General features: G+C 43.6%; 1 protein-coding gene across 2 annotated transcripts in view; it reads right to left on the bottom strand.

Moving 5' to 3' along the window:
* Positions 1 to 14,798, bottom strand: part of cltca (clathrin, heavy chain a (Hc)) — a 75,165-nt gene that overhangs the window by 36,209 nt on the left and 24,158 nt on the right. For both annotated transcript variants that reach the window (XM_029691153.1, XM_029691154.1), the window contains 4 exons: positions 12,308 to 12,576; positions 11,974 to 12,135; positions 11,630 to 11,743; positions 8,019 to 8,192 (listed from right to left, as the gene is read on the bottom strand). In XM_029691153.1, the coding sequence (XP_029547013.1) occupies positions 8,019 to 8,192; positions 11,630 to 11,743; positions 11,974 to 12,135; positions 12,308 to 12,576 (719 nt within the window). The remainder of the gene's footprint in view (positions 1 to 8,018; positions 8,193 to 11,629; positions 11,744 to 11,973; positions 12,136 to 12,307; positions 12,577 to 14,798) is intronic.

Below are 14,798 nucleotides of genomic sequence, written 5' to 3'. Positions count from 1 at the left end.
GTTTAAAGTCATAACGCATACGTTTTTCCAGCAACAGAATGCTTGATAATGTCAAAAGCCGCACTGAAGCCTAAGACAGCCCCCACAATATTTTTATCATCAATTTCTCTCAGCCAATCAGTCATTTGTGTAAGTGCTGTGCTTGTTGAATGTCCTTCCCTATATGCGTACTGAAAGTATGTTGTCAATTTGTTTACTGTAAAATAGCACTATCTGGTCAAACAATTTTCCCCAGAAGTTTACTACGGGTTGGTAACAGGCTGATTGGTCAGCTATTTGAACCAGTAAAGGGGACTTAAATATTCTTGGGTAGTGGAATGACTAGCTTCCCTCCAGGCCTGAGGCACACACTTTCTATTAGGCTTAAATTGAAGATATGTAAAATAGGAGTGCCAATATCGTTCGCTATTATCCTCAGTAATTTTCCATCCAAGTGTCAGACCCTGGTGGCTTGTCATTGTTGATAAACAATTTTTTCACCTCTTCCACGCTTACTTTACTGAATTCAAAATTACATAATTTGCTCAGATATACTTGGATGTGTAGTGTCAGCATTTGTTGCTGGAATGCCATGCCTAAGTATGCTAATCTTGTCAATGAAATGGCCTCTGCTCCATCTGTAGTGGCCTATACTCACCAACAGGCAGCAGATTCAGGGCCTATCAAAAGCCATCAGCCAGTTAGTGCACTCAGAACCATGAATGACTGACACTGCATAGAGTGCACCATAGACTCAGCTAGCTAAACCACTTACTGTATTACACATGCAAATTCAACCACACACGCTTTTACTTCTAGGAGCTTTGAGATGGCTGTGACGAAAACAGAATTGAAATGCACCGAGGGCAACAAGGCGTATTAGGCTAAACTAACTGTTCTGGGAGCACTGAGCCAGGCCGTGGGTTGGGGCTGGTACATGGTAATGATGGTAAATGCATCATTAGTGTGACAGTAACATGTGTCTCTGGTGGTAGGTTCTATGTGGGGGACTGGAGAGAGGGGCCCAACGATAACAAGCGCAGCAGGTCACTGCCCACAGCTGTTAACAGGCATGACTGCACCTCATTCTCCCCTTCACTCAGAGAGGGGGGGTCAGAAAGACCATTCCCCTAATAATATCATTGGGCTAATAAAGGCAGGTGGGATGGAGGGAAAGAAAAGAGTAAAATTAGAGCTTCTGTGTGGAGATGTGCCCTCTCTCCACGTCTGTCGAATGGCGGGAACCCGGTTACAGAGATTTACCGCCCTAATTCACTCACCTTTTCCCAGGATAAATAACTGAGAAACCAGTAAATTATAATATATTATTCATGAAATGGAACTTTAAATGATAGTCGATGTCTAAATCAGGCTTCTCTACGGCCTCTGCATAATTAATCATCAACGCTCTGGGTGGGGACAGACAGCCCATCTCACTATGGAGCGCAGTTCAACACATGTAGACCTATCAACTCATAATGGTAACTTTATTTTCATGTGACAGGTAGGCATGCATTTGCTGCAGCATAGTCTATGCTACAGTAATAAAGACCAAACGCGCCTCTAATTCACTACTCTTTTTTTCGCCATCAACTCAATTCAAATTGCGATAGATAGATAGATAGAATATCCTAGCCTATCCATTTCAGGTAATAAATTCAATGCAGTATTAGCCTTACATTTAGCTAATTAATAATAGGTTATGAATAATTAGCCTCTAACTTACAGCCTTGTCACTTGTGCAATACGTACGAATGGCACACACCTGTGCTCCGCTGGCCTCTCTCCTTTAAAAAAAACGCCTTGTAGCTCTTCAAGTCCCATGTAGGAAAAGCTAGACTAGAATAGCTTGCTAGATAGTTTTTTTTAGCATTTCTTACACTAATAAACTATTCGAAGAATAATTGCTGAATGTTAAATACAGCAGCCAATAGAACTCACGGATAGTTTGAAAGAGCGAACGCCCGACGGTGGTAGGCTATAGCAGTTATTTATTCAGACCCATAACCATTCAATCTTCATGAAGAGAAGTGAAGGCCTTCTCTATCTAATTCTTGTCCTATATTATTCAACCATGTCATTAGAACGATGAAGATATGGACAATGAAACTTAATTAATTTAACTGTTGAAAGCAAGGAAGGAATGAAGCTACAATAGAAAGAGAAGGAAGGCTATAACATTAGGGGAAATAGTATGAAAGATATGTCGTCAGCCAACCAATTGTACAATTAGGCCCCATTATATTTTGAAATTAAAATCTAATTCACTAGCCTAATGCTTTGCACTAGAGTCGCATGTTCTCTCTGCTTTATCATGGCGCCGGAGGAAACGGCAGCAGTTTTACAGGCGCCCAACCAATTGTGCTATTATGTGTTTTTTTCACGTTGTGTAAATTATTTTGTACGCGTTTCTGTAACCGTATCTTACAGCAAAAAAGAGCTTCTGGATATCAGGACAGCGATCACTCACCTCGGATTAGACAAAGATTTTTTCTTCAACAAGCAAGACGCACAGGACATTCTCCAAACACCCAACAGGGCCGACATCCCCGTTACTTGCAAGAGGAAGCGACGCAGGTACAGAGGACAAAGAGCCGGATGCCTGGTCAGGACCCGGAAAAGGCGAGTGGGAAAGCTGCCGTTACCGTCAATACTACTCCCCAACGTGCAATCATTGGACAATAAAATAGACGAGGTACAATCACGAATTTATTACCAACAGGACATCAAAAACTGTAATTTGCTATGTTTCACGGAATCCTGGCTGAAAGACGACATGGATATTCAGCTAGCGGGTTATACACTGCATCGGCAAGATAGAACAGCGCACTGCGGTAAGACAAGGGGGTGCGGTCTGTGCATATTTGTAAACAGCTGGTGCACGAAATCTAAGGAAGTCTCTAGATTTTGCTCGCCTGAAGTAGAGTATATTGTGATAAATTGCAGGCCACACTACTTGCCTAGAGAGTTCTCAGCTATACTTTTCGTGGCTGTTTATTTACCACCACAAACAGATGCTAGCACTAAGACCGCACTCAGTCAGCTGTACAAGGAAATAAGCGAACAGGAAACCACTTACCCAGAGGCGGCGCTCCTAGTGGCCGGAGACTTTAATGCAGGGAAACTTAAATCAGTTCTACCAAATTTCCATCAACATGTTAAATGTGCAACCAGAGGGAAAAAAAATCTAGATCACCTGTACTCCACACACAGAGATGCGTACAAAGCTCTCCCTCGCCCTCCATTTGGTAAATCCTACCACAACTCTATCCTCCGGATTCCTGCTTACAAGCAAAAATTAAAGCAGGAAGCACCAGTGACTCGGTCTAAAGAAAAGGTGGTCAGATGAAGTAGATGCTAAACTACAGGACTGTTTTGCTAGCACAAACTGGAATATGTTCTGGGATACTTCCGATGGCATTGAAGAGTACACTACATCAGTCACTGGCTTTATCAATAAGTGCAACGAGGAACTCGTCCCCACAGTGACTGTACGTACATACCCCAACCAGAAGCCATGGATTACAGGCAACATTCGCACTGAGCTAAAGGGTAGAGCTGCCGCTTTTAAGGTACGGGACTCTAACCCGGAAGCTTACAAGAAATCCTGCTATGCCCTGCGACGAACCATCAAACAGGCTAAGCGTCAATACAAGGCTAAGATTGAATCATACTAGACCGGCTCCGACGCTCGTCTTCCGTGGCAGGGCTTGCAAACTATTACAAACTACAAAGGGAAGCACAGCCGCGAGCTGCCCAGTGACACGAGCCTACCAGATGAGCTAAATCACTTCTATGCTCGCTTCGAGGCAAGCAACACTGAGGCATGCATGAGAGCATCAGCTGTTCCGGACGACTGTGATCACGCTCTCCGTAGCCAACGTGAGTAAGACCTTTAAACAGGTCAACATACACAAGGCTGCGGGGCCAGACAGATTACCAGGACGTGTGCTCCAGGCATGTGCTGACAAACTGGCAGGTGTCTTCACTGACATTTTCAACATGTCCCTGATTGAGTCTGTAATACCAACATGTTTCAAGCAGACCACCATAGTCCCTGTGCCCAAGAACACAAAGGCAACCTGCCTAAATGACTACAGACCCGTAGCACTCACATCCGTAGCCATGAAGTGCTTTGAAAGGTTGGTAATGGCTCACATCAAAACCATTATCCCAGAAACCCTAGACCCACTCCAATTTGCATACCGCCAAAACAGATCCACAGATGATGCCATCTCTATTGCATTCCACACTGCCCTTTCCCACCTGGACAAAAGGAACACTTATGTGAGAATGCTATTCATTGACTACAGCTCAGCGTTCAACACCATAGCTTAGTGATGAGCTTTGAGGGTACTAAGGATCCTGGGACTAAACACCTCCCTCTGCAACTGGATCCTGGACTTACTGATGGGCTGCCCCCAGGTGGTGAGGGTAGTAGGTAGCAACACATCTCCCACACTGATCCTCAACACTAGAACTCCCCAGGGGTGCGTGCTCAGTCCCCTCATGTACTCCCTGTTCACCCACGACTGCATGGCCAGGAACGACTCCAACACCATCATTAAGTTTGCAGACGACACAACAGTGGTATGCCTGACCATCGCCAATGACGAGACAGCCTATAGGGAGGAGGTCAGAGACCTGGCCAGGTGGTGCCAGAAAAACAACCTATCCCTCAAAGTAACCAAGATTAAGGAGATGATTGTAGACTACAGGAAAAGGAGGACCGAGCACGCCCCCATTCTCATCGACGGGGCTGTAGTGGAGCAGGTTGAGAGCTCCAAGTTCCTTGGTGTCCACATCAACAAACTAACATGGTCCAAACACACCAAGACAGTCGTGAAGAGGGCCCTCAGGAAACTAAAAAGATTTGGCATGGGTCCTGAGATCCTCAAAAAGTTCTACAGCTGCAACATCGAGAACATGCTGACTGGTTGCATCACTGCCTGGTACGGCAATTGCTTGGCCTCTGACCGCAAGGCACTACAGAGGGTAGTGCGTACAGCCCAGTACATCACTGGGGCTAAGCTGCCTGCCATCTAGGACCTCTACACCAGGCGGTGTCAGAAGAAGGCCCTAAAAATTGTCAAAGACCCCAGCCATAGACTGTGCTCTATACTACTGCATGGCAAGCGGTACCAGAGTGCCAAGTCTAGGACAAAAAGGCTTCTCAACAGTTTTTACCCCCAAGCCATAACTCCCCTGAACAGGTAATCAAATGGCTACCCGGACTATTTGCATTGTGTGCCCCCCCCCAACCCCTCTTCTTACACTGCTGCTACTCTCTGTTTATCATATATGCATAGTCACTTTAACTATACATTCATGTGCATACTACCTCAATTGGGCCGACCAACCAGTGCTCCCGCACATTGGCTAACCGGGCTTTGTCCCACCCACCAACCCCTCTTAAGCTACCGCTACTCTCTGTTCATCATATATGCATATAGCCCATCTTTTTACTGTTGTTTTATTTCTTTACCTACCTATTGTTCACCTAATACCTTTTTTGCACTATTGGTTAGAGCCTGTAAGTAAGCATTTCACTGTAAGGTCTACACCTGTTGTATTTGGCGCACGTGACAAATAAACTTTGATTTGATGTGCGTAATTCAAATCAATATAACACAGTATAATACAATACAGTAACACAGTTCACACTCAAAAAGGAGTAGCCTACTGGAACTGGTTTCATGTATTTACCCAAGAGAGCATATAGCTAGCTACATCCATGGGCTTTTGTGTTTTTCTGTCATGAGTAATGTACAGTAGCCTACATCATATTTATTGGATAACCACAATGCTTTGGGCTTTTTTGGGCTCATTAAATGTATTTCATGTCTGGCTCAGGCTTGAATTTAGGATCAAAGCTCTAATCAAATCCAAACAAAGGCCAATTTATATGCCAGATATATGCTTTTGAACAACACTTCCGGTGTTGACGGGAAATACCAGGTTACCCGGAAAAGTGATTTATTCTCGGGATGGAACATTTGTAAAATACTGGGAAAATATTAAACCCTAGTGTGTGTGTGTGTGTGTGTGTGTGGAGGGGTATGTATAGACGTCAGTAGTAGCTAGAGGCAGAGATGAGCGGAGTCAAGCCTTAGTGGCTACAGAGAGCAGTGACATCAACCGTAAACATCTGGTTCAGACCGTTAAAGTCACCACATCTCCCTCTTTCTTTCCCCCTTCTCTTTTTTTCCTCTCTCCACCTCTTTTCTCCCCCTAATTACTGCAGGGTAGCTCTGTGCTGCAGCTCTTTTTGCAGGGATTCCTCCATCTCAAGGCCAGTCAGTGCCTGTGTAACTGTGTTCCTGTGCCTGGTTGCAGACGCAGCAACTTGGACCCTGGCTCTTCCCCCTGACACACACACACACACACACACACACACACACAGGGGGAAGAGGAGAGGCGAGCCCAACCCCACAGCTCTCTGTGTGGGACTAGGTGATGGAGAAGACAACCACTGTAGGACCTGCTTAGCCAGCAGGCATCCCTACTACCAAGGCATTATGTTTTTAAGCTATTTCGTTTAATTATAACTAATGAGCAATCAAACCACACATGACGACGGTGCCCTCGCACTCCAGCAAGCTAAGCTCCATCTTCAGCAGCCAAAGGGAAGCAAATTAATACACCCATCAAACATTCCACTGACAGGAGGTGAGGATTAGGCCAAAATATTTCCACTGCCATTCATTTACCTTAGCCCTAGTCAAGAGGAGGCTGTCCCCCAGCCAACCAGACAGACAGTGGCCTATTATACTATATTATACATCCTGCAAAGTTAACGGGGGCGGGCGGGGCATACATCCTGCAGAGTTAGCGGGGGCGGGCGGGGCATACATCCTGCAGAGTTAGCGGGGGCGGGCGGGGCATACATCCTGCAGAGTTAGCGGGGGCGGGCGGGGCATACATCCTGCAGAGTTAGCGGGGGCGGGCGGGGCATACATCCTGCAGAGTTAGCGGGGGCGGGCGGGGCATACATCCTGCAGAGTTAGCGGGGGCGGGCGGGGCATACATCTACATTCTAAAAATATATCTACTTTTTTTTAAGTGGTGTCGATTTAAATGCATATAGGGGAAAAACTGCACTGTATCGAAGCCCCAGCCTGACAGTGTCTCTATGCCATTATCATACAAACTACAGCCAGTGTCTCTGCTCACTGCTCTATAGAAGCCCCAGCCAGTGTCTATCGCTGTGTGCTCTAAGCTCCAGCAATGCAGGTCTGACAGTGTGCGTCTCAGATCAGTTTCCCCTCCTCCACTCAATAATGCATGTGGTCTGTGGCCTGGCTGGAACATTATTCATCAGTTAGATGGATGCTGTTATCCTGCTGTAATGCCTTCACAGTGTGTGTGTGTGTGTGTGTGTGTGTGTGTGTGTTGGAGGCGGGGTGGATCTCTCTGGATCACCTGTGAAACTCTACACCTTTGATTATTTATAACGAACGGACACCTCCTCACTTAGATGGAGTCCTCTGACAACAGCGACGACAGGCCGTTCGCTTAACTCCAGTTATTGTTATCATCTATCCACCTCCCTGTGCTGCTTACCATTGAAAACATGGTTGGATATGAAAGAGAGTGGGATTATTAATGATTGTCTTATTGGGTCTTAGATGTGGTGGTGGGGGGTATTATATAGGGTAATGCTGTATGTATTCTAGACCCAGCCTCCTCCTCCTCTGGTGTCCCGAGAGAGGCTGTATAATGTACGGAATGCAGAGCAGTATCGAACCAGCGGTGGTATAGTAATGAGCAGGAACATGAGGCTGGTTTACAGTGGAGCACATCAAGTTACAACGCTAGGATTACAACTAGATTCATCTATCTGAATGGATTATAATGTAGTGTGCACTACAAATTGTTACATACAAAAGAGGGGGTGTAAAATAATCAACACATTTGTGGTGATGCGAGTTCTCCTTACACTGGAAAATGCTGCGAGTGTCAGAATACATTTTTTTAAAAACAAGCCATATCTGTTATTTCTGAGGAGGGTGGGAGAGGTTGCGAGGTGGTATCTGTACCTGTCCTTTCCGGTTGACCCCGATGATCCCAGCGGTGGCTTCGTGTGGGGCCGTGACAAAGATGGTCTCCCCGCTGATCCTGTTCATGTAGATGCAGGTGCCAGTCTCCAGGTCGTACAGGTGGATGTAACCATACTTGGTGATGAGGAACACCACGTCCTGCTTGGAGCTTATCTGAGAGGAAAAAGTCAGATCTTTTTTTATTATAGAGAATCAAAATGTGTGAAGTGTAACATATGTAAAAGCAGAGTATTCTCTAAAGTTGTACAAAAAAATCCCTTCAAGGGCAGTACAGGTGTCTTTCGTTCATTAATTTATTACATTTAATTAATGAATATAAAAGTATTAGACCTCTACTCTACCTGTGCTAATACATTCCTGTGCTAATCTTTAGCCCCTCCCCTACTACAGTGCCTTCAGAAAGTATTCACACCCTTCGACTTTTCCTACTTTATTGTGTTAAAGCCTGAATTTATAAAAATGATTAAATTCAGGTTTATTTGTCACTGGCCTAAACACAATACCCAATAATGTGGAATTATGTTTTGACATTTTTACAAATTAATTAACAATGAACAGCTGAAATGTCTTGTATTCAACCCCCTTGTTATAGCAAGTCTAAATAAGTTCAGGAGTAAAAATGTGCTTAACAAGTCACATAATAAGTTGCATTGGCTCTGTATGCAATAATAGTGTCAAACATGATTTTTGCATGACTACCTCATCTCTGTTCCCGACACATACAGATACTTGTAAGGTCGCGCAGTTGAGCATTAAATTTCAAACACAGATCCAACCACAAAGACCAGAAAGGTTTTCCAATGCCTCGCAAAGGGTACATTTAAAAAAAATATATATCCCTTTAAGCATGGTTTAGTTATTCATCACACTTTGGATGGTCTATCAATATACCCAGTCACTACAAATTTACAGGTGTCCTTCCTAACTCAGTTGCCGGAGAGGAAGGAAACCCCTCAGAGATATCACCATGAGGCCAAAGATGACTTTCAAAACAGAGTTTAATGGCTGTGATGAGAAAACTGAGGCTGGATTAACAACATTGTACTTATGCCACAATACTAACATAATTGACAGAGTGGGGGGGGGGGGGGGGGGAACCCTGTACAGAATAAAAATATTCCAAAACAGGCATTCTGTTTGCAACAAGGCACTAAAGTAATCCAGCTAAAAATGTGGCAAAGCAATAAACTTTTTGTCCTGAATACAAAGTGTTATGTTTGGGGAAAATCCAATACAACACATTACTGAGTACCACACTCCATATTTTCAAGTATAGTGGTGACTGCATCATATTACGGGTATGCTTGTATTCGTTATGGACTGGTGAGTTCTTCACAATAAAAAATGGAATGGAACTAGGCACAGGCAAAATCCTAGAGGAAAACCTGGTTCAGACAGTTTTCTAACAGACACTGGGAGATGAATTCACCTTTCAGTAGGATAATAACCTAAAACGTATGCCATATTTTGCTTACCAAGAAGACAGTGAATATTCCCGAGTGGCCGAGTGACAGTTTTGGCTTAAATTTGCTTGAAAATCTATGGCAAGTCCTGAAATTGGTTCTCTAGCAATGATCAACAAACAATGACAGAGCTTGAAGAATGTTGAAAATAATAAATTGTTAAATAATGTACAATCTAGGTGTGGAAAGCTCTTTGAGACTTACCCATTAACCTGTTGGGGATAGGGGGCAGTATTTGCACGGCCGGATAAAAAACGTACCCGATTTGATCTGGTTACTACTCCTGCCCAGTAACTAGAATATGCATATAATTAGTAGATTTGGATAGAAAACACTCTGCAGTTTCTAAAACTGTTTGAATGGTGTCTATGAGTATAACATAACTCATATGGCAGTCAAAACCCTGAGACAAATCCTAACAGGAAGTGGAAATCTGGTGTGTGGAATCACTTTCAAGCTTTGCCATTGAAACACACAGGGACTTATTAATCATTTAGCACTTCCTAAGGCTTCCACTAGATGTCGACATTCTTTACAAAGTGGTTTGAGTCTTCTATGGTCGAAACTGACCCAAAGAGAGGCTTGGGAAGTTGGTCACAGGGGGAGGGCCATTACTACTATGACGCGGGCGCCCATGGGAACCCTTTTGTTCCGAAACTTTTAGTAAGACAATACAATCGTCCGCCTTGAATATTATTGAAGCTCTGGTTAAAAAAGGCCCTAAAGATTTGTTATACAACGTTTGAGATGTTTGAACGAACGTAAATATATGTTTTTTGCACATTCGTGACGACAAGTCCCGCGCGCTTCAGTACATTATGAGTAGCCTTCGGAACGCGCTAACAAGAAGGAACTATTGGGACATAAATTAACTTTTTCAAACAAAACTCCATTTGTTGTGGACCTGGGATTCCTTCTGCCTTCTGATGAAGATAATCAAAGGTAAGGGAATATTTACAATAGTATTTTTGATTTTAGATGGTTCCAAGATGGCGCTAACATGTATCGCCTAGCCTATTTTTCTGAGCATACCACGTTGTTTATTGCAAAGTGTGATTTCCCAGTAAAGTTATTTTTAAATCTGGCAAAGCAGTGGCATTCAAGACATGTTCATCTATAATTCTTTGAATGACAATATTACATTTTAACAATGTTTTCGAATAGTAATTTTGTAAATTGTAGCGCTGATTCACCGGAAGCATTTGAGGGAAAATATTTTCTGAACGTCACGCGCCGATGTAAAATGCTGTTTTTATATATAAATATGAACTTTATCGAACAAAAAATGCATGTATTGTGTAACATGATGTCCTAGGAGTGTCATCTGATGAAGATTGTCAAAGGTTAGTGCTGCATTTAGCTGTGTTTTGGGTATTTGTGATGCATGCTAGTTGCTTTGAAAATGGCAGTGTGATTTTTTTTTGGCAGGGTACTCTCCTAACATAATCTAATGTTTTGCTTTTGCTGTAAAGCCTTTTTGAAATCGGACAACGTGGTTCGATTCGGGAGAGGTGTATCTATAAAATGGTGTAAAATAGTCATATGTTTGAAAAATTGAAGTTATAGCATTTATGAGGTTTTGTATTTCGCGCGATGCGATTCCACTGGCTGTTGACTAGGGTGGGATCCAAGCCACGTTCCCAGACAGGTTAAGACTCACAGCTGTAATCCCTGCCAAAAGTGATTCTAACATGTATTGAATACTTATGCAAATTCCATTTCTGTATTGCAATAAACTAAAAACATTTTTTCACTTTGTCATTATGGAGTATTGTGTGTAGATGGGTGAGAAACAAATAAAAGCAATACATTTTGAATTCAGGCTGTAACAAACTGTGGACTAAGTCCAGGGGTGTAAATACTTTCTCTGAAGGCCCTGTATGTGCTGTGCTACAATGTCAGGGTGTCCTTGATCGACAGCGCCTATCAGTGTTAAGTACAGTCCACAGCTACCTACTAGGCTTTCCTTGGCTAACACTAATACCCTTCTCACATTACTTTGTTGACACGAACCATACTACTTTTCACATTAGCCTTTCCAGCATGCAATTATGATGGATCCATAACCACGCCAGTGCAGTACAGCTTGTCTTAGAGTGATAAGTACAGTACATTGTTATTATGTACCTGCATGGCCACAGGGAAGTCATTCTGAGCCTCTGGAGGGAAGAACACGTCGACTGCTTTCTTTGGAAAAGGCTGGTTCCCTGTGGGTGGGGTGCCCACCTCAATGATGTGCAACTACAATGGAGAGGAACCATTAGAGAACAATGTAATTTACAGTCATCTACAATGACATGCTTAGCCAGCGGGCAAAAGTGGCTGCAATGACATGAATTCAACCTGTTAGTTGTAATCTGGTTATAATTATGTCATTTCAATCAGCTTTGCCAGCTGAGTATTGTCAAGAGAAAATGAAAAACAACCCCAACATCGCCCCCTAACCTCTGTGCCCAGGTCCTTTGGCCTACCTTTCCTCCGGCCTGTCCTCTCACAGCAAAGCAGAACAGTGTGGACTCCTCTGTGTTGCCCTCCATTTTGAACTGGGCAAAGCCGGCGGCGTGGCCCTCAATGGGCTGTGACACCTTCCTGTCCACAGAGTACAACTGCATGGCGCCCACCACACGGTTTTGCTGCAACAGAGAAAACACGTGCTCTTTATGTTCATTACAGGGTAATGGCATTCTCTGCTACAGCGATAAGCTGAGTTTGATAGTGCATAGCTAGGTATGTGTGTGTGTGTGACTAGATATATTCACTGTCATTGAGTTAATGTGTGTTTGTGTGCGTGTCTAAGACAGTGACCTGTGCGGAGATGCCGATGAGCAGCAGCCACTTCTGCTTGGCGTCAGTGCGGTAGTTGATGATTTGACAGCCCGCCAGGCTGGAGTGCCGATCAAAGACTTTGATTGGCTGGGAGTCCCCCTCCATGCTCCAATGGTAGACGGCATTGTCGGTCACAAGTGCCACTGTGTTGAGGGAGATCCACTTCCAAAAGGTGACGTCGTCCGTCATGGTGTGGGCCTTCATCTTGCTCTTCATCTCAATGTTAAAGATCTGAAGGGTTTTGGCGGCTGAGAGGGACAGAGGAAGCAGAGAGAGGCATCGCATGGGAGAACAACACGTTATGGCTACTCTGAGAGTCAGAAAACACACACACACACACAGGTCAGAGTGCCACAAACACACACGTCGGACTGAGGGAAAGGTAAAATAAACACCAAATTCCCCTTGAGTAATGAGAGTCAAGCTCGAAATGGTAGTTATGGCCCAAAGAGAGCATCAGGCAAGAAGGACATAGCAGTCAGAGATTAAGCAAAGAAATGAAAAACAGACCACTAAAATGTTACTTATCAGCATCCAGGTCAATAATACGATAAAACAGGAGGAGGACTAATAATACTTAGACAGTATTAAAGGGAAAGGAAAGGTATGTTGACGGTGTGGTTGGGGACTTACTGTAAAAGGACACCCTTATCAAAGTCAATGAAAAGAGGTTTTCAATATTGATTAAGCCTGTACCATTGTACGTTATTAGATGTTATTTTACATTGTTTATATACACTGAGTATACAAAACATTAAGAACACCTGCTCTTTCCATGATATAGACTGAATCCAGATGAAAGCTATGATCCCTTATTGATGTCACCTGTTAAATCCACTTCAATCAGTGTAGATGAAGGGGAGGAGGCAAGTTAAAGAAGGATTTTTAAGCCTAGAGTCAATAGAGACATGGATGTGTGCCATCCAGAGGGTGAATGGGCAAGACAAAATATTTAAGTGCCTTGGAACGGGGTATGGTAGTAGGTGACGGGGCAAAGGTTTGTGTCAAGAACTGCAACGCTGTGCGGAGCATTGGAGTCAACATGTGCCATCATCCCTGTGGAACGCTTTCGACACCTTGTAGAGTCCACGCCCTGACGAATTGAGGCCGTTCTAAGGGCAAATAGTGCAGGGGGGGGGGTCAACTCAATATTAGGAAGGTGTCCCTAATGTTTGGTATACTCTGTGTATCAATGATGGAAAGGTTAGAAAAGGTTACTCACCTGTGTTTTGATTAGATTTGGGTGAAGTTAAAGCTTTATTAAGAAGCATTAATTAATGTATTCCCTGCTCATTTTATCGAAACCAAATTGTAAATCACATAAAGCAATTCACTTCCAAAAGCTGCAAAATAATTATTTGCTGTGTTATCAGTTTTTGATACCAAAGCCATGGCTTCATAATCATAAACATCACAGACTATAGCTTGCAGTGCACCAATTACAGCATCGGCAGCCCCATTTAAAAGTGTGAACAAAATTAACAAAGTGAGTTTTGATTAGACCAGATTAAGCAATTGGAGGTGCACGTTGTGTATTCTGCTTCTCCCATCCCCCAGGGTCACTAAACCATCACATGATAGATTTAGCACGGCGGTAAAGAGGGAGGGCAGATTAGGGAAGAAGAGAAGGTAGATAGCTATGCTACTATGCCAGAAGACCACGGCCCTGCGTTTCCCACTACATAGTAATACAACCTGTAATTCCGTCCTACAGTACAACACAAATGATTGGGAATGAGATGCCAAATAATGGCAAAAGTCATGCCTGCTAATCCAGTATAATCTCACAACTGCTTTCTGCTTCAAATGTGAGTACCATTTATTGGCAGTTTATAGCATATGCATGTTTTTACCATTTTAGGTGCTGGAAGTCCCTTTTCTCACATTTGCCACTCAACTTGTGTTCTTTGGTCATGTTTGTGAATGAAGAGTGGGCTCCAAAACTAAATACTCTGGTAATTGTTGTCTATCGCTACTCCTGAAATCAGTATATAGCCCTATTGGCTGTAGCCACAGACTAATAATGAGTCCCTCCTCCAAACATTGTGTATTCACACAACCATCCTACCCTCACCGGTAGAAATTATTTTAAAAACTACAAGTGGACGACTGCCCCTTCGGTACTGTGCCATTTCAGAAATATTAGTCATTCACTCACTAGCTAGAAAATTTGCCTTTCAGATAATATTACTGGTTGCTGAAACCAGGCAGTCAGGGAAAACGCAGGGTCACGATACAAAGAAGGAGAGACGGGAAGCTAGGAGGACAGGACACACCGAGCACTACGGTCACATAGATGGGGTCTGTGTCGGTCTGTCTGAATGGAATCCCAGGAAATATTTCCAATCTAGGTTTGTTTAAGTGGTTTGGGCCTGTGTAAATGACATTAGGATTGGCAGTGGGGATGGGGGTGGAGGGGCAGTGTTGGACCCACAGGGAGGAGCATGGCTCTTATTAAATCTACTGGTTT

The sequence above is a fragment of the Salmo trutta genome, chromosome 15, assembly GCF_901001165.1.
Source record: "Salmo trutta chromosome 15, fSalTru1.1, whole genome shotgun sequence".
NCBI classification, from domain to species: Eukaryota; Metazoa; Chordata; class Actinopteri; order Salmoniformes; family Salmonidae; genus Salmo; species Salmo trutta.
Note: the sequence above shows the minus strand (reverse complement) of the source record. Positions and strands in the feature narration are given on the sequence as shown.